General features: G+C 40.7%; 1 protein-coding gene across 2 annotated transcripts in view; it reads right to left on the minus strand.

The window, feature by feature from the left end:
• Window positions 1-27,005, minus strand: part of SNRK (SNF related kinase) — an 87,993-nt gene that overhangs the window by 22,719 nt on the left and 38,269 nt on the right. For both annotated transcript variants that reach the window (XM_032784128.2, XM_032784129.2), the window contains one exon: window positions 3,759-3,900. In XM_032784128.2, the coding sequence (XP_032640019.1) occupies window positions 3,759-3,900 (142 nt within the window). The remainder of the gene's footprint in view (window positions 1-3,758; window positions 3,901-27,005) is intronic.

Consider the following 27,005-nt stretch of genomic DNA (forward strand, 5'->3'; position numbering starts at 1 on the left):
GAATTACAAAAAATGTAATAGAGACAAGGTGGGAAAGGTAATATCTTGTATTGGGCCAACTTCTCTTGGTGAAAGAGACAAGCTTTTGAACTTACACAGAGGTCTTCCTCAGATATGGGAAAAGTACTCAGTGTCACAACTAAATACAAGGGTGGAAAAGATAAGGAGTTAACGCATGTTGCAAGAGACCTTTCAAGATGAAATGGCTAGTTAATGCCTCTACAATTATAGGACAAAGGAGGATTAGTGGTTACAGATTGTTGTAATGAGCCATAAATCCAGTGTCTTCATTGAGTCCATGATTTTTGGTATCAAGCAAAGTTCTGCATTTAAGTTCCCAGGCTTGTATTTTGAAGGAGTTGAGCAGGTTTCCTTTGAAGACAAGGACTCGGAAGTCAGATATGGAGTGATCGTTTTGTGAAGAAAGTGTTCACTCACAAGTGATTGGGCATTTTTATCTTTTATTATTTTTCTGTGTGAGTTCACTTGAGAGCATAGTATCAGAGGGGTAGCCGTGTTAGTCTGGATCTGTAAAAGCAGCAGAGAATCCTGTGGCACCTTATAGACTAACAGACGTTTTGGAGCATGAGCTCATGCTCCAAAATGTCTGTTAGTCTATAAGGTGCCACAGGATTCTCTTCTTGAGAGCATAGTGACTGTCTTGTGTCACCCACAGACCAGGACATACCAATTCTAAGCGGCACCAGCCTCTCATAACAACAGATGCAAAACTTGCAGACATAGTCCCACTTCTACAACGATCAATACCCCCACAACAAATCTTTCAAGATTCATGGGTCCTATATGTGCTTATCAAACCATGTGGTGCACCTCATCGAGTACACTAAATGCCCCAATAACAACTGTGTGGATGAAACAAGACCATCACTACGCTCTCAAATGAACTTATCTTTTATTGGACCAATTTCTGTTGGTGAAAAGGACATTACCTCACCCACCATGATGCCTCTAATATCATGGAATCAACACAGCTACAACAAAACTGCAAAGAAAGAAAAGTGTGATTTATATTAAGAACCTAGAGCCTGGTTCCTACATTAAGTATCAGCAAGAGGAAGGGGAGCTGTCCCATCTGTAGAGAGAAAGAGCTGAGGACTCTGCAATGACAAGCTTTTTCTTTGTGGGTAGATGCTAAATCAAGTGATACGTCTCCAACTGCTGGCAGGCAGAAGTGTAACCCAAGCACAAACTGTCACAGAATGTACAGAGAATAGATATTGTATGACTAGCACATTTCTACCTGCGTAATGTATGCAGAACTTTAGTTTATGCCATGGCAAATGACAGCATTTGCCCAAATTACCTGCTTTGCACAGGACATGGTGGTTGAGGACGTTTAGTGTTGATGCTCCATTGGAACCGTAGTAGAAAAGGTAAGGGGTACAGCTATGAAGGAATGCTTGAACTCATGTACCAAGCATGCTAGACAAGACAACAATGGTTAATCTAACTACATGTTATAATGCAATGTATACCACAGGTTTATTTTTTCTAAATATAGGAATATGAGTAGAGAAAAAGATTACAAAGGCAAGAGGGGGTCCTATATTTCCTATACTGTTGACTCCTAAAAACTGCCATGAAGAAGGAGGAATATATACTGAATATCATTCGTCTGTCTTTTCTCTTGTAATTTTTAAATCTCAAAAAGGACAGCTGGGTGGGCTACAGGAAAATAAAGGACAGCTTTCTTCTCCTTTGCCAATATGGTCTCTGTCTCCAAAAGATGTGTTATGCATAGATCGTAGGTTCACAAAGTTTTCACTCTACTTAGTATTGAAGGTACAAAGGGGTTCCGAGCTTATCCATCAATTTTGCTGTGCTTTCTATATTAACTTACTGAGGTTCTTAACGTCTCTTCCCCAAGAAAAACGGGCAGAAGTGGTGAAAAAAAGAAATCACAGTCTTTACTGCACATTTAGAACTGAAACCCACCCATGCAGGACCCAGTATTTCCTGATACTGATTATTGACCAGAGGCTAGTAAATATGGCATACCAAATCCTATCTTTTGGGGGAAGAAAAAGACAGGAGAGGGAGAGGCTGGTGCACAGAATGTTCAGACCTACCAATTCTGGTTTTGGCAGTGACAATTTCACTCAATACATTCATAGGAAGGGTGGAAAAATAGTTATTGGTTTATGGGGTCTCAAGGGATTTCTTCTAGTAGTGCTCAGCTGATTAATTCTTTCTTGTATACCTCTCCTGGATTGTTAACTATCAATACTTCTAAAACATGTAAAACAACAGCTTTTCTGCATTGCTGATTACGCTAAGTCAGTGGAATCAGCAGAGCACAAAAAAATAACTATTGCTCACCTATGACACTGAGTCCAGCACTAAAAAAATGCACTAGACTACACAGGTCATATATGAACACAGGTATGGCTATTACAGCAGGCACCAGAAAGTGGAAGACATTAATCTGGTCCATGCAAAAGATCAGGCTTTGCTTCAGCTCCAGCGTTTGGCATAGAAGGAAGTCTCCTGGAATCTTATAAAGGCACTAGGACAGTGGTCGCCAAAGTGAGGGACGGAGCAGGGCCCAGCCCCGTGCATAGATGTGGGGAGAGAGCACCACCCAGCCTTGCTCTGCCCCAGCCCCAGGTCCCTTCCTGGCCCCAGTTCCCATCCCCCACCTGTGACTCTGTTCCTGGCCTGGAGGGGAGCCAACACATTACATAACTGGTAAGGGGAGACACTAAAGCAAAAGTTTGGGCACCCCTGCACTAGGATATTCAAGACATATGGAGTGATAAAATATTCTGTCATTTACTGAGAACTCTATGCTTGAAGAAAGATTCTAACTCGGAAAGAGGGAATCTCACATCATGGGGATCAACATTTAGGGGCTGAAGCCTCCATGCATCAACCTGACTTCAACATATGGGGAGTACCGAACAATTCAAAATCGTCAAAGAGCTGCAGTGAACACTGCAGAATAAGCATCTCAAAATGAGTCATGATTCCTAAGTGGCATGTGCTATTTGCATAGATATTTTTTCCTTGACACTTGGTATGTTGATTTTGGGATTGCAGTTTTAGGGCTAGTCTACACTGGCAATGCTAAAGCGCTGCCACAGCAGCGCTTTAACATGGCTTGTGCAGTCACAGCTCTCAAAAGCCACCTCCACGAGGGGTGTAGCTACCAGCGCTGGTGCACTGTTTACACTGGTGTTTTACAGTGCTGAAACTTGCTGAGCTCGGGGGGGGGGGGTGTTCTTCACACCCCTTAGTGAGAAAGTTGCAGCGCTGTAAATTGCCATTGTAGACAAGCCATTAGTAGGAGATAAACATAAGCCTGATGCTGTCTTCTTGAGCGTAACAACTAGTGACACTACCCTTGAACAACTATTCAGACAAATAATGGTTTAATTTACCACCGCCCCAACCCAAAGATCTGTGACAACTTTGTGTAATGCAAATGTGTGGAGAGTCTCAGGCTCAAAACATTTCAAAGGAACAAATTCAATCAACTTTGATAAAGACTGAAAGAGGCCACGAGATTAAAGACGTTGTAGTAACACTGGCAAGAAGCTACTTAATCAGTGCTAACAGAAGAATTAACAAGTTAAGGAAACTGCTAGTAACATAGCAGGGAATTTTAACGTTGGAAGCTCTGTAAAAATAATATCAATAAAAACTTCCTGGCACCTGAGAAACCAGATTCTAGATAATATGTTGGTAGTATACAACACTTCTATGAATGCTATCAAATTACTTAATATTTTACTTACTCTTTACATTCTTTGGACACATGCGATGGCACTGTGTATTTGCAGTCCATGATCATAGTCAGTGTTTCACTGTCATTTGCTTCTTGGAATGGTGGTTGTCCACATACCAACATGAATAGGATAACACCCAGGCTCCATATATCTGTAAATTACAATACATGTTTTAAACTTATTGCTTGAGACAGAAAAAATACTGCCAATGTAAAGTGTTTGCTAAATTTCTATTAAGGTTTCTAACTAATTTAAACGTTATCATCAGACTGTCTTTATAGGAATTAACAATTCCTTTTGTAATAAATTTACAATTCCTTTGTAATAAAGTATAAAATAGAGTAGGCTCTACATTTTATTGACAGCTTTATGATTTTGGATAGAAGAACCAAAATTGATTTAAAAGCCATGCAGGAAAATATGGGCGTGCATTACAATCTTAAATACATATCTATTTCCTGACACCTCAGTTTTTGCTGCATTTAATACTGAATTTCAAAAAAAAAAGTTGATTTTTTTACATGGTTAAAGCTTTATGATTGCTCATGATTACAATTAATTGTGAGTAAAACTTCTGAATTTGTTAACAGAATCCCATCTCATTTTGTGGCAAATGTTTATTCAAAGTCAGAGAATATTTTGCCCATTCAAAACTACAGAATTTATAGACTACCTCATAACTGAGTACAGATTACTGAAAACCAAGTTTGTAGCTACTGTGTCTGCCCCTTCCGGAGGTCTAGAATAAACAATTTTCAATATTTACGTGTTACTGGATGAAGCACTGGAACAACCTTCATTTTTAAGATTTTGGGGATAATAAGGAATTACGTTTTTTATTTTACTGGTAAATCCCAAATTACATTTCTCTATTCATTTTATTATAAATATTTTAATCCAGTTCACTACTTGTAATTGGTATTATCATCCCCTTTAAGCAGTTGGGTTTAAATTTTTCTAAATTATTTAGGAACAGCCAAACATATAATGCAGTTAACACATGGATTTCTAGTAAACACCTTCCAGTTACATCTTGTAAGAAAAAACAATATTAAATTTTCTTATTTCCTTATAAGGTGACATACACCAAAAGATTAAAAGTAATCATAGTAGCACATCTGAGCATTATGTCACTTTTTTCTACAACATGCAAATGCTTCAATCTGTTGAGTGAATTTTAAAAAGTTAACTCTCAGAAGGAAGCACGACTAAGAAACTTCACAAGACAAATGATAGTCAGCAAAAATGAATGGGGCAAGCACTATCTCCAGCTCATTTTCTTGCAAATATTCTGAGTACTTGGTACCAGGGTCAAACCTTAACTGCTGAAGAAAGGAGTTGGCTATGACATGGACATCCAGCAATCACCCCTCCATAATGCCAGCTATAATAAACTTCAGAGCTAAGGGTGAACCATTCAAGAAATATGTTTGCTGATGATGTTTTAAAGAAAGTCACACCAGTGAACTTGTGGAAGTCACTTAAGCACTTGGATTCAGAGTCTGTTGAAGTGATAATCTCACTTTTAACAGCAGTAGCTTTTTCTGCCAGTGTAGAAAGAATATTTTCTTCCCAGTTTGGACTAATTCATTCGGGACCTGAAATATCAAGAAAGCTTGTTTTTCTTTTCCAGATTATGAACAAACAGGAAAATGAAGGTGAAGACGACCGAGTTAGCTGCAGAAGCCAATATTTTACATTTCTCATGTTGACCTGCCTGACATAGTTGATTTAATTTTTGTTGGGTTTTTTTAAATTTCATTTAACTATTTTAGTTACAAACAATTTTAACAAAAACAAACCTGATTTTAAAAAACTTGAATGTTTAACAAAATTCAAAAATTGGTATGCTTGTCTTGTTAAAATATTATATGTTTGCTGATGAAGAAAAAAATCCAAAATATGTAACGTTGTTGTTTTAGTTAAATAAAACAATTTAAATGTTGATCTGATGATATTCTCCTCCTAATACAGCATAGCAAGAAAATCCTTCAAATATTAATGATTAATTGATAGATAGTTGATTTGGAGATAGTTCACCTCCCAATGACTTCATAAATATCTGCTTCAATTACCTTTGGTTTGGTTATTTCATTTACATCATTCATTTTCTGATATAGCTGTAAAACTAATCTGAAAAGTTTTCAAAATAAATCACTTAAAAACATATAGTGTGTACCTTCTAAAAAGGGAACCTACATCTATCTCTGAGTTGTGAAGAATATGTATTAAGCTTATAACAACCAACAAGAATGCACTTTTATGCACGAGTCTTCCTGACTAGTAATTTAAATCATGATTTAAATCAATTTGAGCATGACCCCAAGACAGTTGGCCAGGCTCTGGAACTCCTTGCCATGGAGGGTCATAGAAAGGGGGAGGGTTGCAATATAGATGTCAGAGTAGTTAACATATTCAAAAAGAGACAACTACATTTCGCTTAACTGTGTGAAAATCATATACATTTATTCATGTTTAGAACAATTACGCATGCTGCTAGTAATTTATTCTTTGTATAGTTTGGCTAAAAAAATAAATAGGAGCAATTCAGTCAAGTTTTCTTTAGAATTCTAATTTATGGTAAATATTAACCCAGAGAATCATTTGATTTGTGCTAATGATGGCTTGTGAGCTCTATGCTGCAGGCACTGAGCACCGTGGCCTCACTACAGCAATACATGTAAATTCAGTGGAACTATTCATGAATTTATGTGCTTCAGTAATTTGCCAGAGTGGTACCAGAGTGTTGAATACTTTGCAGGCTCAACCCCTACAACATTAACTTCTCTAAAAGTTCTACAGGATATATTTGTAGTGAATGCTTTCCTAGTGTAAGTCTAAAGAAGTGATTCTCTTTCACCATAAAGCTGAGTTGCAATAAATTTGAAGAGGACGTCATGGAGTATTCTCCCCACACACAAATACAGACTGTAAGAACCCATTTCTATTTATGCACAGAGTACATTCAGTTCATGTGTTTCATTAACAGACAACTACTTCATTTTCATGAGCCTTCAATGTACTACTAAAATGTTTTAATTAACCTACCTTGTCTAAAAATCTTGTTTAAACATACCATCTATGATTTTTCTGTATTTCTATATTTTAATTAGCATTTTAAGAGAGCTAAGCAAATAGTACATCTTCCTCCTCCCCACCCAAGTCAAGTGCTGAAGCTATCTTTAGAAATTTCACACTAGTATCTTCTTTGCATTTTGTCAAATTTGCAGCGAAAGTGTTCTTAAAACAAACAACATGTGCTGGGTCATCATCCAAGACAGCTATAACATGAAATATATGGCAGAATGCAGGTAAAACAGAGCAGGGGACATACAATTCTCCCCCAAGGAGTTCAGTCACAAATATAATTAACACATTATATTTTGAATGAGCGTCATCAGCATGGAAGCATGTCCTCTGGAACGATGGCTTAAGCATAAAGAGGCATATGAATCTTTAGCGCATTTGGCATGTAAATATCTTGCGACCCCATGTGAACAGTGCCATGAGAACGCCTGTTCTCACTTTCAGGTGACACTGTAATTAGGAAGTGGGCACCATGATCTCCTGTAATGTAAACAAACTTGTTTGTCTTAGCAATTGGCTGAACAAGAAGTAGGACTAAGTGGACTTGTAGGCTCTAAAGTTTTACATTGTTTTGTTTTTGAGTGCAGTAACGTAACAAAAAAATTCTACATTTGTAAGTTGCACTTTCATGATAAAGAAATTGCACTAAAGTACTTGTATGAGGTGAACTGAAAAATACTATTTCTTTTGTTTCTCATTTTTACAATGCAAATATTTGTAATAAAAATAATATAGATTGAGCACTGTATACTCTGTGTTCTGTGTTGCAATTGAAATAGATATATTTGAAAATGAAGAAAAACACCCAAAAATAGTTAACAAAATTCAATTGGTATTCTATTGTTTAACAGTGCGATTAATCGCAATTTATTTTTTTGAGTTAATCGCGTGAGTTAACTGCAATTGACAGCCCTAATAAAAGCTGCTAGTAATTAAGTTGGAAAAGGTTGGTTTTTAATACCATCAAATGAAAAAAATAAGACAAATTCTTGATCATAGTCAAACTTCAATGAAGTACTGAACTGCCTGCATAATATTTTTAGCATTACATACTTTTATGTTTCTAAGGAAGCCATCACTTTCACATATGGATGAAACAAAGAACAGGTTTAACAAAGATTCAAAAACAGGGCTTGAAGACTTTTTGCATTGCTGAGATACTTTAACACTTTCTCTGAACATGGTAGCTGCAATAATTCTGTGCTGTCAAAGTTCAGAACGATAAACTATTCCAAACTTAATTAACAATGCTGTATTTTGAAATATTCCAGGCAAATGTGATATTATTTCCTCATAACAATCTGTACTTTTTCACTCTGAATTTTGTAACACATTGTGTTCTAATGCAACCAGGAAATCACTGCGGGTAGAAACAAAGATGCAGTTTTCACTCCCACCTCTTTCTCTAAAGAAACTGTGGTTGAAGAGAGAACTTTAAGCTCATTGCTCTTCACATCACAAGCTACAGGCAAAATGACTTAGCCAGGAGTCTCAGGGACACAAATTACTTGCTTGAATTGAACTTTAAGAGTTTTCTGAGAACTAGCAACAGTATCTAAATGGAAATAATATATCTGAAAGGAAGCCTAAGCTTAACTTGTAAAAGGAAACAGACTATTAGAGAAGATACGAGACCACTGAAAAACTTGGCACACTCTCCTCCTTTAATGGCATAGAGAACTGAGGCATGAACTCAGTTTACTGACAAACAAGGCCTATTGTCTACAGCCTTTTGCAGGGAAAGTAATGCATCTGTTGAGGGAGCAGACCTTTCCAAAACTATGGCTTTAGAAGAATGCCTAAAATTCTTACTAGTCTACTGCAAGGACAAGAGAAGCTGGAAGAACTGAGTTGTTACAAAAAAAAAAAAAAAAAAAAATCCCTGGAGGGAATCCCACCCCAAGAGCCATGAGGTTGAAAGCGCCCCTCCAATGCAAGGACATTATTAGAAATCTCTCTTTACTAGGGGAATAGTCAGTCATTGAATGAATTGTGGGCTACATGAAGAGATGTAGCAAAAAAACGATCAAAAAGTACGAACATCTGGCAAAATTTCAATGCTTCCCTCTTAAGGTGGCTAAACCTTCACCTAAGCACTCAACTAGTGATCATGCCACAGAGAGAATGAAAAGAAGTGGTAAGTTGACCCACCAACAAATCCAGAAGACCTTTTCAGTGCCCCATCTGTTTTCTTTTCCAGGAATCTTACAGAGTGGCATACTTTTCATGAAAAAGATACCAATTAGTAGACTTTACAACCAAAAGTTTTGCCTAACAAGAAAAACGAGAGAAGGATAGTCTAGTGGTTAGGGCATGGACTGGAACTCAGGAAACCTGAATTCAATTCCCAGCTTAGCCACAGACTTTCTGTGTGGCTCTGAAAGTCAGTTAATCTACCTTCTGCCTCAGTTCCCCACTTACAAAATGATCACTGAGAATAAAATCCATTAATGACTGTGAGGCACTCAAATACCATGGTAATGAGAGGCAATTAAGTACTTCAAGAGATAGAGGGAGCTTAGCAATATGGATGGGTAGTGCAAACTCTGACTCAGGTGCTGCCACAGGCATACTGATGACATTAGAGAAGTGATGAAGTGAGAGTGGACTGTCCAGTTCCAGTTACTTAACAAAAGGCAAGTTCCCCCTACATCAGTGGCTGAGTTAATCAATCTGATTCTCCGAATTTTGCTTTGGTGATAACTTTACGTAAGAAAATCAAATGGTCTTACATGAATAGCTTAAAGAAATGTAGTTCTTTTAGACTTCGTCTGCACTACGCACCTTTTAGCAACATAGCTGTGTCACTACAGCCATGCCGCTTAAAGGCACGCAGTGCAGCTGCTGTTTGTCGGCAGGAGAGAGCGCTCCTGCCAACAAAGCACTGTTCACACTTTCTGTTGATAAAACTTTTGTCGTTCAGGGCGTGGGGGGTTTAACACCCTTGAATGACAAAAGTTTTGCCGACGAAGTTCCAGTGTAGACAAAGCCTTAGTTACAAAGACTCAGTCTCCTCACTGAACATGGCAGATGACTTTCCCAGTGACAAGAACCACCTTGTACAATAGAAACTGACAGTTATGAGCACCTCGGGAATGGAGGCTGTTCATAACTGAACAAAACATTATGGTTATTCTTTCAAAAGTTTAAAACTGAACCTTGACTTAGTACAGCTTTGAAACTTTACTATGCAGAAGAAAAATTGTGGTTTCCCTTTATTTTTTTAGTAATTTACATTTACCGCACTACTGTACTGTATTTGCTTTTTTTTTTTTTTTCCTTTGAGTCCCTGCTGTGCCTGGCTCTGTACTTCTGGTTCCAAATGAGGTGTGTGATTAACTGGTCAGTTTGTAACTCTCAGATTCTACTGTATTCTGTCTACCAATCTGTTGTTTTCAGTCTAACAGACCTAAAGATTGTGATGTGGTAGGCTGAACAAAAATGAGCTGGAGCCTTAGAAGCTGCAGCCGGCTTACTTATTTTAGGTAGGAGAAACTGTGCAGGAGGGCCTGACTTGAGAACTTGCTCCCAAAGGCTGCTATGATTAGAAAAGCAAGGTCTGTCATAGAAGAGTGTCCATGGTCTATCATACAGAGACAACTTAAGAAGAGAGGAGAGACTCCTACATATTATTAGAGAAATCTATGCTGCTTGTACCAGCTTTTCTAAGCTGCTACTTGAAGTAAACACCCACATTAACAAGTGTGTTTCAGACTATCTTCACTTAACTGTTAAATAGACTGAAAAAATACCCTGAGGGTCTTTTCTCCCTGTCCCATTTCTATTTTTTTCTGGGTTGTGATTCATCTTGAGAGAAAATTTAAGACACACTGGAGCAGGAGCCTGCTGCTACAACTCCAAGCAAGGCAGAGTGGGAGCTGCGATCGGCCGGACCTGAAGACGGGGCAAACACATCGGCCCGACCTGCCAGGGGCTTTCCCTACACAAGCGGCGACCCCTGTTTGAGAAACCCTGGTCTTGTCAACGATGCAGATTCCATTTTACAAGTAAGAAATTAAGGGAGAATGATTCTTACTTATTCATCATACCATAATTCCACTAGGGCTTCTGGTGGCTGACCACAAAAAACTAAGCTTCAGATGTTAATCTAAAATTGTTAATATATACCATCCATCAGTAATTTATTGAAAGTGCTATGTTTTCAGATTCATGTTCACTTTCCATTAAAGGAATAATTTAAACATTAAAAATGGGATCACTGGGACAGTTACACAGATGAAAAACACCAGTTGGGTTACCTTACTTATCTCCAAAAGGAAAGGACTGTTGCACACAATATACTATTGACTGCTTTTAGTTTAGGGTTAAAATAACCATTGAGACTTCCACTACTCTTGCTAGACTATTCAACAGTAACAGACCACACTGAATTTCTTCCTCTCTTGCCCCCAATATAGTATATGGGGCTTCATTAGGAGTTGTCAAGGCTGAATCCCCACTCTGTTACTCCGAGCGCAGAAGTGGGGAGGTGGGACGCGTAAGGATTCTAAAAATTAATACTTGCCACTCCAGGCTTGTATTAAACTCCCAAGGTTACAGCTTTTCTCTGACCTTGGCTTGGTAAACGCTGCCACTACCCAAATGCCAAAAAAAAAAAAAAACCACAAAAAAAACACACCCATACCTTGGACCCAGGAAGGAACACTTAGGAATTCCTCCCTGTGGGGTACCTCAAGCCCTTTCCACACACCCCATTCAGGGAAGAGCTGAGGAAGAAAACAAAGGAAATAGCTGTTGCCACCAGCTAATCGAACAGCAAATGCACAAACCTCTTAGGACACCAAAAATCCAATCCTGTTCTTAAAAAAGGTAAATTTTATTAAAAACAAAAAGGAAGAAAATACATCTGGAAGTTAGGCTTTTGTCTAAGATTTTAAAAGAGCAATTTCAAAAATTAAGCCCCCAAAATAGCTTTCTTGGGGGTTAGCTTAAAGGTTACCAGAAAATAAAAGCATCTGGGGTTAGCACAGAGGAGTCCACCAGCCTTAAAAAATAAAAAATAAATAGACATAATCGCATCTTTCTAAACATTCCTAATTTACTTACATATTTGGGTTGTTAAAAGTAGTTCTAGATATGTTCTGATAATTTTCATATCTGGTTCAAACTTTACACAGCATTCCTGTTTACAACATTGCTGCTCTGTGTCTCCTCCTCCGGAGAACAACATACAAAGGGAAAGTTCCCATTCCCAATTTTAAAAAATTCTACCTTCCCACTGGCTCTTTCGGTCAGGTGCTCACTTCCTTTTCTTTACCTGGGAGTCTTTTAACCCTTTACTGGTAAAGCAAGCAGAGAACAGCTACCAAGAGGGATTTTACAGCTAACTGGCTGAGTGGGTGATCATCAAAAGGGAGCTATCCCCTCCCCCAGTTCATTTATCACAGGAGTGTTTATTTGGCAAAGATAAATGGTGTGAGAGCACAGCAAAAAATAAAAGTTAGGCAATATGAGCCTATAAAGTTCGAAGATTCCATTCAAACCAGGCTAAAACCATGTGTTATAGAAAACAGTTAAACAGATCAAATATTATATTTACTGCTCACACCAAACACCTTGTAAAGGACGATTAGCAGAATGCAAAAGGAAGTGGTAAAAAACTGAAGAAAAACAGGAAATGTTTAACAACTCTTCAAAGTAACTTCATAGACAAAGACACTTTAAAATAGATAATGGAAGAGCCTGTTGCATAGAACTGAGTTAATTTCAATCTATCACAACTAGTCAAAGAGCAATGAATGACCCCAACATCAAACAAAATCCTCTGGTTAAAATGGTATCTTTTCACACACACAACTTAGAAAAATGTCTACACTTTTTTCCATATTGTAAGAAATGTTGGACAAATTACCACTTCTCAGCTGTTCTCAGATAAGATCAAGTGTAGTTCAGAAGGACTTGGGCCCCCGAGAGTGGCACCTGTTTGTTGCCGACGACGGCCAGGCATGGGCCCGACGCTCCAGCGCCATCCATTTTCAGGTAGTTAATAGAGTAAAACTCATGCTGGTCTCTCAACATTTAGAGAGTTTAGGTCTACTTGGTTTTTTTTTGTTTTGTTTTTTCTTTCCTGTTTTTTAGCCATCTATAGCTTGAAATGGGACACACCATTAAACACCTATCCCGAAAAGAGCTGAAACAGACTTTTTCTTACTAGAACTCACAACCCAAAATATTTATAACAGCACAGCTTGCCAGCAATATCAAACCAACAGCCTTTTCTATGCCACGGACAAAATGCACTGCTATGCATTTTCTGGAATCTTCTTACAGATGCCTACCATTCCATATAGCACATTAGCTTACCACACAATCTTGTCATTTCTTTAAATATTTGTTTCTATTATCCTCAAGACTGACAGTTGCTTATTGTACTGTTCTACAGCACAATGATACATTACAGAAAAAACATTGTGTGTTTCAGTAACAGGTTACTGTCTATAAACAGAATTAAAGGTTTCTTTCCCTCCTCCAAAGTAATGAGTACTTTTAGGAATGACTTGGCTCAAGGCTGGATTAAAAAAAAAAAAAGTTTATAAGTGAATAAATGGCCCATCTTTTTCTTCCCCTACTTTTTCAGACAAAGATTTCCAGAATCTACAGATAAGCTCTAGATTTTTAAACTCTTATTTAAACTTTATGCACATGAGTAAATTGTGAGGCTTACTCAATAAAGGTATAGTGTTGGTGCTCGTGCCTTGTGGCCATAGCCACCCCCCTGGCTACATGAGGCAGTGCCACCCTAAGCCTTCCTCAGTTCCTTCTTACCCTTGTAGCTGGAGTCAGAGCTTTGTGTGGTCTTAACCTCATAATCTTTCAACTAGTTTAGTGTTGTCTTGTTGTATATAGTTAGTAGTACCCTTAGTATTAGATAGATTAGTTTTAGTTGTAATAGTTTAAGTTTTCCTCAGTAATGCCCTCATTGGGGTTTAAACATTGTCCTTCATGTGGGGGAGCGTGCTTGCTCTGTCTCGGCAAGGCCCATGTTAAGAAGCGTGCAATCTGCAGATGTTCAAGAAAGACTCAAGTGGCTTGAGACCTTTCTCTGACGCAGCACCAGCTTGAACAGGCCATTGGGTCTGGTTTGGCACCAAGGACCTCGTCGGGTCAGAGGTTGCCCTTCGACTCCAAGAGTGCTGCCGCTTCGTATTCCACAGCAGCTGCCTCTCTGAAGAACTGGAGGAAAAGACCAATATAGACCACTCCAGGTCTCAGGGGGCACTCTTCCACTTGCATGGACAGGCATGGAGTTGGTCCCAGCACACAGAATGGTTCAGGTATCTCTAACACCTCCCCGATACAGAGTAAGGAGGTTAGAAACCCTGTGACACTGACTCTGGTTCCAGCCCCCAGATGTCTGTTGAGTCCGGTACTGATGAGGAAGATGTCGGCATCGATTGTTTTGACATCTGCAGCTTACCAGGTAGCTAGAGACCTTCTATGCCTTTAAGTCCCAACCTCCTTTGGTCCAGGACTTTGCCAGGACTGCGACATCTATAGCCCCATCAACTGAATAAGCTGCTGAACCCCATGGTGTGTCAGCATCGCACCCCAATGTTTCCCTTCCACAGGTTGTGGAAGCAAGGCTAGTACTGGGAGTGGCATGGGGAACCTCAGTACTAGAAATCTCCTTGGCACTCCTGCAGTTGGCACAGCAAATGTTACTATGATGGCTTTCACCACGCTCAATGTTGGTACCGTCAGGTGCTCCAATAATGCAGTTGACTTCAGGGTTGTTCTGGATGATGGACAAGTCCGACTGGATACTCACTCCCTCTGGTCTCACTCTGCCCTTATCTCCAGGATCCCAAAGTTCCTCAGCATCTGACTTGAGTCACCATCCTCCCACTCTCCATCACCCGACCACATCGGGGACCGTTGGCCCATTATGGATACAAGGATTGGCATTTGTCTCATGGTCAGGACAGAGGCTCTTGGCCTGGTGCCTACTGGCCATCAATGCCTTATCCGTGCCAGTGGCCTCCACGAAATCCATGGGATGCTCCTCAATCATGGAGGTCCCTCTCTTTGTCTCGCTCAAAGGTGTGACTGCTGGCCACGTTTGTGGTGGTGAACATCGATCTGCCACAAGCCCAGGTGCTGACGGACCTTCTCTCTGCGAAGCCTCCAGGGCCATCCCACCATGGTCTGTAAGCCCTAAAACAGGAGGCCCTTCATCTCTGAACAATTTCATGCTGCCTGGTTCATCCTTCCCTTTAGTAACAGAAGATTTTGACCAATACCAAGATCTTTTGCAGCAGGTAGCTGCTTCCCTCGGTACCTAGGGAAAGTTGCTGCAGGAGAATACCCACAAATTGAGGGGCTTTATTCCCCTCCAGTCCCAGATTCCCTAGTTGCACTGAATGATGGAGCCCAACAGGGAAGGTTTAAGTCCACCCCTAAGAACAGCAATTCTAAATTAATAGACCTCATGCGCATGAAGATTTACACCACCTCTTCCTTACTGATATGAATTGCTAATGAGCAAGCCTTGCTGTCCAAATACGGTTTTGTTAACTGGACAGCTACATCAAAGTTCATAGACCAGCTGCTGAGGCCTCCTGAGAGGCATTTTGGGCATTTGTCACTGAGGGTTGGTTTGGTGGCTAAGATGTCCTTGAGGTCTGCGCTAGACATCACAGACACCTCGGCCAGGGTAACAGCCTCTGTGCACACCATGAGAAGGGCCTCCTTGCTGTGGAATTCAGGCACTGCCCTGATGTCCAACAAGCCGTTGAGGATTTACCCTTTGATGGCCAACCACTGTTCTCAGACAAAACTGATGAGATGCCATACTTCTTCAAGGATTCCAGGGCTATCCTGCAGTTCTGGTGGAGGGATGTACACACCAGTGATGCAGAGGTGCCACTACAGCATTCAACAGCAATGGCAACAGCAGCAGCTGCGTCCGCAGCGCATTTTCCAGGCTCTCTCTCCTCCAAATCAACGGGACTACCCCAGAAAGGGGAACAGATCCCACTGGAGGAACCAGGTGGACCAGTCTTGCAATCCTTGTTTAGGTGGTCTCTGAACCCCACCTCCTGGGGGCAGTACTATGAGAGTCACTTAAGGGGACTAAATGGCTGCATCTAGACAAAGAACAAGAATGGTTACTTACTGTAATTATGGCTCTTCAAGATGCGATTCAGATGTGTATTTCACGACCCACTTTCTTTCCCCTCTGCATCAGAGTCTTGTTTCCAAGCATTTGGTGTGAAGGAAGTGAGGGAGGACTGGAGAAGTGCCACCTCATGTAGCCAGAGGAGGCACTATGGCCATGAGGTGCAAGTGCTGCCCCTCTATGGGTATTGCTAGGAAAACTTATCCAGCTGCGGTGCACTGGGTGTGCACAAAATTAACTGGAATACACAGCTGCATCTCTTCTCAAAGAACCAAAGTTACAGTAAGTAACCATTTCTTCCTATGGGACACCCACTGTAGGATGCATGTGCACCTGTGCACTCTCAACCGGATATTTGAATTAGTAGCATCCACGGGTCCATACTTGCACATTACACAGCCTTAAATAAATTTTAATTTTATAATACATTTATAATTTTAAATAAGAAAATTAAAAAATATCTGTGATATACAAAAATAGTTAACATCTTAGTGACGAGCCAAAAGAAGGATATATGATGAATACATTTTTCATTTCCAAGTTAACACTAATTTGCCGCCCTCAGAAATGGATGCAAGAGAAGAGGAGTTGAGGGGGGAGGGTAGAGGGAGTAAATTGTGAAATTTAGGATGTACCTTTTGATGCTTACGGCACTAACACAGGGGCTACAGGACTGGAGATATACACTGATTTCAGAAAGGTAGACTGAAGCTAAATCTCTATTAATTCCTGTAAGGTGTACACACAGTCATCAAGTTTTTCTAACGAAAACCACAGTGCAGATTTCAGGGTCGGATTTGACGTTTAGAACCATGGACCACTGACTAAATATTCTCTGTTGAAATTACTAACATAAATATAGAAGTGAGGGGTTCTAATTACTAACCAACTAACAGAATGGGGATTTGGGGGAGGGTTAGCTCAGTGGTTTGAGCACTGGACTGCTAAACCCAGGGTTGAGAGTTCAATCCTTGAGGGAGCCATTTAGGAATCTGAGGCAAAAATCACTACTTGGTCCTGCTAGTGACGGCAGGTGGCTGGACTCAATGACCTTTCAAGGTCCCTTCCAGTTCTTAAAAAACACCTGAAATGCTCCACATACTTTTAATGCTCTTTTAAAAGGTTCATCGGGAAAGGATTGTCCAAGAAAGATTCTCAGAACCATAACAACCAGGGCAGTGTACATTCAACTTCCTTACATAACACAGAGTCACTGCCATGGAAACCAAGCTACGTCACTGGCTGCCTCAGATCAAGTGAGCACCAGAGAGAAGTTGAGCACATCTGTTGTATTTAAGTGCATAGAATCCATAAAGGGTATCCATTTTCATATTGCTTAAAAACAGAACTCCAGGATCTGATTAAAGTTAACTTAAACATTTATTCCATTCTGAGGGCATGATGTAGTCCTCACCATGGCTCTCTGAAAGTAACAATTTATGATTTACAAAGGCTGTCTGTGGCTTCTGTATCAAGAGCTTATCTGCTAGAATTTCTGCCACATTTCAAAAGTTATAGGCCATCACACAGTATTGGTAAATTTGTGATCACAGGTCTCACAAAATGGGCATAGATTAGCCAAAGCAGTCATATTACTCCCATTCAGCCACATGAAATGAGTGAAGCAGGAGTCTGTTTATTAAAGCAATTTATTCCAGACTCTTGTTGGAACAGGCAATGCTCTTTCAACACCTTAGATCGGGGTGGGCAAACTTTTTGGCCCAAGGGCCACATCTGGAAATAGAAATTGTATGGTGGGCCATGAATGCTTACAGAATTGGGGTTAGGGTGCGGTGAGGGCTCTGGCTGGCAGTGCAGGCTCTGGAGTGGGGCTGGGATGACGAGTTTTGGGTGTAGGAGGGTGCTCTGGATAGGGACCATGGGGTTTGGAGGGCAGGAGGGGTATCAGGGCTGGGGCAGGGAGTTGGGGTGCAGGAAGGGGTGCGGGATCTGGGGTGGGGCTGAAGATGAGGTTTGGGGTGAAGGAGGATGCTGGAGGCTAGGATCAAGGGGTTTGGAGGGCTGGAGGGGGATCAGGGCTGGGGCATGGGGAGAGGCTCAGAGGTGCAGGCTCTGGGCAGCACTTACCTCAAGTGGCTCCCAGAAGCAGCAGCATGGCCCACTCCAGCTCCTACCCAGGGGGCTCCACTCTGCACACTGCCCTCTCCCCAAACACCACCCCTGCAGCTCAAGGCCAATGGGAACTGCAGGGGTGGCACTTGGGGAGGACACAGCATGCAGAGTGGAGCCCCCTGGATGCCCTTACATGTAGGAGCTGGAGCGAGGCCATGTCGCTGCTTCTGAGAGCTGCATGGACCGGCCCCCGACCCTGCTCCCCAGCTGCAGCACTGGAGTAGGGCAAGCCCCAGACCCCCTGCTCCCCAGTGGGAGCTCAAGGGCCAGATTAAAACAGCTAGTGGGCTGGATCCGGCCCCCGGGCCATAGTTTGCCCACCCCTGCCTTAAATGTATAGCTGATAGAGGCAATCTTTCAGCTGGGTAAAGCAAAGGCCAATGTATACTACTCAGTAACACTTGGAGTAGCTGTGAACAGAGTCTATAAATAAAGTTCTCATCTATTACAGTAAACATTCAAATTAATTTTAAGTAAGCAAGCAAATACATACCAGTTTTATTAATAGCTATTCTTCATTAAAAACAAAAAAAAACAAAAAAAACAATTCATTTTACTTAATTCAGCTCATGTGAGAAAAGGCAGACCAGAACTTGAGTTTACAAAACTGATGTAAGCTACCAAGGGTTTAATTTGGCACAGAGATCATAGAAATCCCATATTACAGAACTCTTTCCACAGAGAAGAATCACAGCTGTGTTTCTGCTTCTTCACACAGCAGCAGTACTGCAAGAGCTAAGTGAAACTACTGTCAGTCACTACGACACTGCTAGTAGTAGACAATGGCACAAGTACTATTTTCCCCACTGTTCTTTTCTTGGAATGTGGACAAAAGATTGCCTTTTTCCCTTCAATCCCCCCCTTCTCTTGCAGTAGGCCTGCAGCAATGGAGGGCTGCTTTTATGTCAGTACTATTGCTTTCCCAGCAAACTGCCTAGTGCTTTCCCAGCAAACTGGCTAGGACAGACTGCATCACTTCACCACGGTTATAGAAGTAATGGCACTAGCATAGAGGCAATCCTGAGGAAGCAGAGATCCAGAAAGGTAGGAGGGGTTAAGACACACAGGAGAGTGGAGAAAGAACAAAAAAGTGTGAGGACATGAACACACGCTATTGAGACAATAGGAAGTAGAACTGTATAGATAGTCCAATGATAGTTCAAATTAACCAATTTCAATCCCTTCCTTCCAGATGGAGAGAGAGAAGAAACACGGTACAGAAAGCACTTTCTACCTTCAAGGAAGAGGGGGAAAGGCTAGAGGAAGAGAAGATATGACATGAATCACTCCAACAAGCATCTCTGGCTAACTGAAGGAGCACTACTGACTGAAAAATAAAGGCAGGCAGGCAATAGAAACAAAACATCCTAACATTCTGAAAGGAAGTGGGAAGGGGAAATAGAGGCTTCAGCAATAAAATGTAATTCCTCAACACAGTGGTCAAGTACACTGCATATCTCTGTGTTGTATATCATACTTCCATTATATTACTTTACATATTTTGCTATTGACTTAGAAATAGTATAAAAAATGGGAGCAAATATATTCACATTTTCTGGTCATTCCTGGTGTTTAAGATTCTGAAACTGCAGTACGTGTATCACTTGTGGTATATGAGCTTATGGTATGCTGTAATAGGTGGTCTGTCCCCTTTAACAGATAAGGGACCTGGGGCCAGCCAACCCCACTATATGGTCCCTTTAAAGAACAAGATAACCAAGGGAACAGCAGACTAACTGAGGAAGGTACCACCTTTAGATAAAACCCAGCTGTCAAGATGACTTCCAGGAAGATTAAAAAGAGAAAGGGCAAACAGCCTGGAGGGCAGAATTGCAGGACAACATTAAGCCAGAGACACACACCATGGTATGGAAATTAGAAGGGAGACTGGCGTGCTGGGAAAGGCTGCCTGAATCACAACTCAACCCCAGGAAGGAAGGATGTAGGGCCCCAGAATCAAGAGGACAAAATGTGAGAGTCCAAGGACCAAGAGGCTTCATGGAATAGGGCTGGAATCTGGATACTAATGAGCTCGGGAAGGCTTGATTCAGAGCACAGCTCCAGGAAAAAGCCCTGTAGAATCCCTTAACCAACAGGAAGGAGTTGTGAGACCAAGACAGAAGGAGATGTGGAAAAGAATTTCCAGACAGGCCAGAATCCAGGGCAACCACACACAACTCCATGGTTCAGAGGGAACAGGAAGAGAACTGGGAACAAAGCTTACTTGGAATGGAAACTGTTCAATGCCCAGGTAAAACTCCCCACTTCCAGACAAGACTCTCCCACCTCTCTAATCCTCTCTTCACCCCAGCCACAATCCCTACCCTCTGTCCTACCTTGTTGGAGCTGGGCAGGAAACTCTTTTCCTGTCTTGTGAAACGTCTCAATTTCAGGAATTCCCAATCTGCATCAGGATGCAACTGAGACCTTTTGAAGTTTTTCCACAACAAAACAGCAATAGAATGAGAGAGATCCACCCACCCCACAATCGCCAATGGTTTGGTTGTCAGGGTACTCATCTGAATAAGGCAGATCAAGGCCTTGAATTTGGGTCTGGCCCACATTCCAGATGAATGCCCTTACCACCAGGCTTTTCTGGCATTAGTCTCTCTACTTCAACCAAAAATTTCATCCTCCACCTGAGAAAAAACTTTCCTGATGAAAGTTTCATCAAAGCCAGTAGGTTTCTGCAAAATATGAGTTTAGGTAAGTCAGAATTTTCCAACAAAATTTTGTTTTATCAAAAGATCCCTGACCAGCTTTAAATCGCATGCTCTCTAGCCCTTCTACCTGGACTACCCCAACCAAACTCCCATCCCATCTAATTTCTCCCAAGTAGATTTCCACTAGCCAAATTCAAATGCTTGTTTTACTATGAGTCTGTAAATACACAAGGATATTAAGGCATAAAATAAATGTGCACAAAGAAATTTGCATGTGGTACTTCAAACATCATTTTTTTTTTTTAAATAAAGTGGTACATGAACCACTCAAGTTTGGGAACTACTGTTCTAAGCAATTTAGACCTTATAGTTTCAGCTGAAAGTTGTTTAATTCCTTATGTAAATCTAAATCAGTTAGTATACCAGGCCTTGGGCAGTAAAAATAACCAGGTAGTTAGTGCTAGAAAGATCAGCCAGAATTGGACACAGGGATTGGCAACAATGTTCCCTCTAATTTTTCCTATCCACATGCAGAATTAATTTTGCTATGTGCACCAACATGGAGGTGATGTGTGGCAGGGGTAGGGCCGAGCTGTTCGGAGTGTGGGAGGGGCCTCAGGGCTGGGGAAGAGGATTGGGGTGCAGGGTGCGAGGGCTCCAGCTGGGGATGCAGGCTCTGGAGTGGGGCCAGGGAGAGAGGACTCCCCCCACCCCGATCCCTGCCGCAGCAGCTCCAGGGCTGGGGGAGTTAAGTGAATGGCCCTTGGTGGCATACTGAATGGCTGCATAGGCGCACATCTTAGAGCAGCTGTTGAAAACTTATGAAAATGTGGGGGGGGGGGGCCGGCATGGTCGCAGGGGCCGTGGCAACCATTTAGGCGAACTAGCAGTTGCCTAGGGCGCCAAGATTTGGGGGCGCCAAAAAGCAGCGCCCCCTCAAATTTTTTAAATGGTTGCAGTGGCCGCTGAGTAGTCTGAGCTGCCGGCGGCAGCAGCCTGCCGAGCCCGGCAGCTATGGGCGCCGGGGTCAGCGCGCAGCCGCGGCAGCCCGGCAGCTTAGGGCGCCCCCCAGGTCAGGGAAGCCGCGCACGCGGCCCGGCAACCCAGGGCGCTCCCCGGGTCAGGAGGCTGCGGCGGCGGTCCGGCAACCCAGGGCCCCCCGCTCAGGGAGCCGCCACCGGCGGTCCGGGGCGCTCTCTGGGTCAGGAAGCCCGGCCGCCGCGGCGGCTCCAGCAGCCCGGGGCGCCCCCCTCCCCCGGGGTCAGGGAGCCGCGAGACCCGCGCGGGGGGCGGCGAAATGTCCCGGCGCCTAGGGCGTCAGAAATCCTAGCGCCGGCCCTGCCTGGCTGACCCTATTTATAAGGAGTTTAAACAGGCAAATCTTTTTCAAACCAAGGGTTGCAAAAGAGAATGAAGGAAAGGATAGATTTTGGTGCACGTTCAACTGCCCTTAAGGTGTCTGATCAGCCAAAATTTCATGAGTTTTTTTTCTTTAAAGGGGCAGGATTAGATCCTAGCATCCCAATCAGTAGAAAGTGAAAGCTTTCTAACTGAACAGAACATTAAAAAAAATACAGAAAATCTAATATGTGGACAAATGCTGATTAATTTTGAGAACTGAAATATACAAATACTGCTTGGTATATGCTTTTTGTAGTAAGTTTATTCTTCAGAGTAAAATGAAAGCATATTTGCATCATGCGTTGTTCAAAACACATTCCTTTAAAAAAAAAAAAGTTGCATTCCTGGCAGGAAGTATCTGTTAGACTTTTTGAACATCAAGACAATATACTGTAATCCTTTCGTTAATAGTAACAGTAATAGCAGCCACTGTATGCATTGGAAATGCTTTTTCTACTATAACATACACACACAGATAGGATCTCTGAATACTCAGACTTCACGTGTGCTGGCTTATGAACTTTGGGAAGAGGACCAAATTAGTTCAAATGTCATCTTGTTTAACACCACCATTTAAACAACCTCTAATACTGCTGTTTTTGCAAATACACAAATCTTTAGATGGCAGGAATTTTCTTTGTTTAAAAATGCTTCAAACACGCACACACCAAAATATCAATATAATTCAGAGACAGTCTCACGTTTAACTCAGCTGTTTATTTTAGTCCCTGTAAAAAGGCAGGGGTTTAAATTATTTTTTTCCAGCAGATGGAAAGTTAGGTATGTTTTCCACTCTAACACACACTTTCAAAAGGCATCAGTTGCAGGGTTTTCGCCTTTTCTAAAAAGCTACAATTAAAACAATCACTATAAGCTGGATTAGTAGCCAAGAGAACTCAGATACAATCCCTTTGGAAAGAAGCACTGAAGCTCACCAGATTAATATTTTTGGTGATTAGCTTCTCTGTACCCTAGCTAAAATACTTTTTTACTTATTGAAGCACATGACTGAAAATCCAGGTGATCAGTTCCACCTTTATAAGCAGCTCCTGCTTTCGGTACAAACTGACAAACATTACTTGTCTTTGGTGAAAAGATAGATAGATAGATAGATAGATTAAAATAAAAATTGCCATCAAAGAGCCTATATCAAACCATTAGTTTAAAAATGGGGAGAAGTACAGTTCATGTTTTTACTCAAGCACTTTTGACTCATAATCCAATTACATCTATAGCTCACATTCCATAAGGGGCATGTTTACAGAAGACTATCAACAAACATAACTTACTCAAGGGACTTGCCTGCCTTTTTTTTTTTTACCCGATTTAATTTCCAAGCTGTTCGCATTGCAAGACTAAGGTGGTGTTATTTGTTTGTTCCTGTTCATGATGTAGTTCTGCAGTTGAAATTACACTGTTTTCATAGATTTTTATTGCCTAGGCACACAATGTTGAGTTTATTAATAATTAAATAATTTGAAAAGGTGCACATTTTCACCTTATATGATGTTCCAGCTACTTTTATTATTCCAGTACACAAATTAATTTTTCTATGAATATGAATTTTTAAACTAAATGTGGGAGCAGTTTTTCCTTGGAAAAGAGTAGATCCCCAGGCACATTGAGCTCACATAACAAAAGATGTCATGTTACATGAAAAGCTTTGAGCAAACATTTCATTTTGGCTTTTTTTCTTAAGAAATAAACATATATAGCAGATGTTATTTAGTTGAAAGATTCAGATAAGCTTGTTCACAGCAATCATAAGGCAATTTGAAAATTTGTTTGACTTTGTGACAAATATGAAAAGTACTCTTTTCTAAAAATTTAGCATACGGAACAATAATCCTTGAATGTTTGTTTTTGTGATTCTCAACTGCACAACTTTAAACATGTTGAAGGATTAAACAAAGACATTTAAGATTTCTAAATATGAGTATTCAAATTATAAACTCTATACTATCAGACATACATATGCAACATTTTGTCAGCAGTCTTACATAAAATAATAAGAATGTATGTTTGCAAGATACAACTTAATCTGTATTCTCGGTAAGGAATCACTGCTCCACAACAGCAAGAGGATGTATTGTGCTCTTGGAAGAACTCCTTTTTAGTACAAGATAAGCAAGAGGAACGGACTGCCTTGGTGTACTGGCTAAATTTAACTTTGGTAATTAAACATGGCTTTGAAAAGTTTCCTCTAGGGTTTCACTTGAACAAGTTATTCTTCACTTCCCCTGGAGATGATGGCTGAATTTAATAATGCATGGACTGATCTCTATGTACATTTTTTAGTGATTTAAGTTGAGTAAAAGATACTGTATACATCTAAGACACTATTATCTGTTTCCTTAATGGCTCAAGCTGTTCAAAACTGTATAAAGAGTATTGTTAGATCAGTAAAGAAAGTTCAGATAAGGCAGCATGAAAGAAGAGAGTTTTCTGTATTAAGGTGAAATTTAGGTTCCCCCTTCACTCAGACCAACAATTCCATTACTTGTTTATGTACTGAAACTGGTTAAATCTTGACTGTTTTAAAAAAAAAACAAAAAAAAAAAAAAAAAAAAAAAAACTCTATACCAATACTGCCCGTTTTTTTTTTAAACATACTACATGTAAATTATTTCAAAACTGAGACAAAAGCAACGAATGTTTTAGAAGTGCATAATAGCCACTTTTTCAAACATAATCACTGAAATCTTCCCAAAATTCAAAATATTCAAATTATATTTTTATTTTGCATCTGATCATTTGTTATTATTACTTCCCATCACTTTTAGTCAAGCACTGAAATTTACCTTACACTGACTAGTCAGGTTTCAGAGTGGTAGCTGTGTTAGTCTGCATCAGAAAAAACAACGAGGAGTCCTTGTGGCACCTTAGAGAATAACAAAATTTATTTGGGCATAAGAGATATGCTGGACATCCATTCCACTTCCGGTGTGTGCATGGCCACTGCTCTGAAGCCAGAGACCTTTCTCCTCACAGCAGTGCCCATTGAGGTGGTACATGCACCTTCTGCATCCTCGTGCTATCTTACTAGAGAACAATAACTTAGACTCCAATATGGAGTGGAAGGAAGGAAGGTCATGGAATGGACATGTGTAACACATCTTGAAGAACAATAGTTACAGAACAGGTTAACAACAATTTTTGCTTCAAGTGATTGCATGTGTCCAATCCACTTCAGGTGACTCACAAGAAGTTTGGCAAGGAGGGTTTCAGAGTCTACCTGAACAAAGAATGCAACACAGCTCACCCAAATCTGGCATTATCTCTTGATACTCGGGAAATAGCATGTGGCCCTCACCCAAACACTTTAGACAACAAGAGTAAGGGTCATGACTGGCACTGGCTCGTTTAAAGCCTAGGGACTTAGTGTTGTTAATGTTCAGTACTGAGGCATGCCTAAGCGCAAGTCCAAAATCAAACAAAAATAAAAAGTAACAAGTACTCTACCTCTATCTAAACTAACACTAAACTACTAATTTATTGATCAAGTTTTATGAAATTCACTCAGAGAAAAACAGGAAGACTTGTGCAAGGAAGCATATGTGCTCCAACTACCAACCAGAAGCAGTGAGAAGGAACTGAGGGAGGATCAGGGTGGTTCCACCCCTTTATACACCAGCTAACAGCATGAGCTTGCAGTGATCACATGGGCCGGCGCAACAGGCTCCACTGTGGGAAAAATCTCTGGCTTCAATGCACTGGGTGCAAACATACCTGAAGTGGAATAGACAAATGCAACACTCAAAGAAAAACGTGACATTTTTTAACTAAAGTTCTAGCATTTGCATTGTATGCGAAATGGCCTTAAACTTCATATAAATTGGCAAAGAACTTTCACTTACCTTTCCATGACTCAACAGCTCCATAGATTTTGCAAACATGAAAAACACGAAAAGTTTTAGCCCCAGAGAAGTTTTCAGAAAATTTATGAGCAAGTAAAAATCCTGATGTAACCCTACAGAAGGTCTGACTAGTGCTTTCTAATCTTCTAGGTATTTGCAACCTCAGACACCAAAGGGAATGTTATTGGATTCACAGAATCAATACCTTAACAACCTTAACTTGAAAACGTATTGATATCTCTAGGGATCAGTGTATGCACTTTAAAAGAAAGAAAAAAAAAGCCATTACTCAAACTGAGTGTTTCAACTGTTAAGTTATTATAAAGTAGTGATCCGGAGATTATTCTCCACTGGGCTAATTGATTCGGTTTACTTATGCAATCCAAAATTATTATATATTTAATAGTGCAAAAGTAAACATTTTATGTAATGCACAGCTTATTTTTCATATAAGGACAACCTCTTTCTACTCTCAAGAAAAACACTTTGTTCTTGGCGGTGAAAGACTGCACCAAGTATATAATTTTTTCTTTTATTTACTAATTAGTCCCAGCATTGCTTATAAAGTATAGTCAAGTCCTTATATAATCTGAGATAAAGTCTACATAAATTCCTGCTAAATTTGACAGCAACTTCAGGTAAATTCAAAGAGGAAGGCTTTATACTAAAGTATGAAGACAAATACTACCCCCATTTCATTTTCTCTTCTATTTTATTAACTTTACATTCATTTATACTGCCCCCCAATTGTACTGTAGATTCTGAAATGAGAACTCAGTCACACTGTATAAATTGAAGGGGTGGAGAGAATTGAAAGTTTTGGCAGCCAAGTAGGCAACAGTTTGAACTTCTGACATCCAGGAAGGCAAGAAATGAGGTTTGGATTTTCAGCACCAAGGAAACAGTTTAGGTTTTGGGGTGGAGTGCAGCTCCTCTTGCAACCCCATCCTGGGCAGGGGAAGAGGTGGCTTGAAAT

Source organism: Chelonoidis abingdonii, chromosome 2, assembly GCF_003597395.2.
Source record: "Chelonoidis abingdonii isolate Lonesome George chromosome 2, CheloAbing_2.0, whole genome shotgun sequence".
Classification (NCBI taxonomy): domain Eukaryota; kingdom Metazoa; phylum Chordata; order Testudines; family Testudinidae; genus Chelonoidis; species Chelonoidis abingdonii.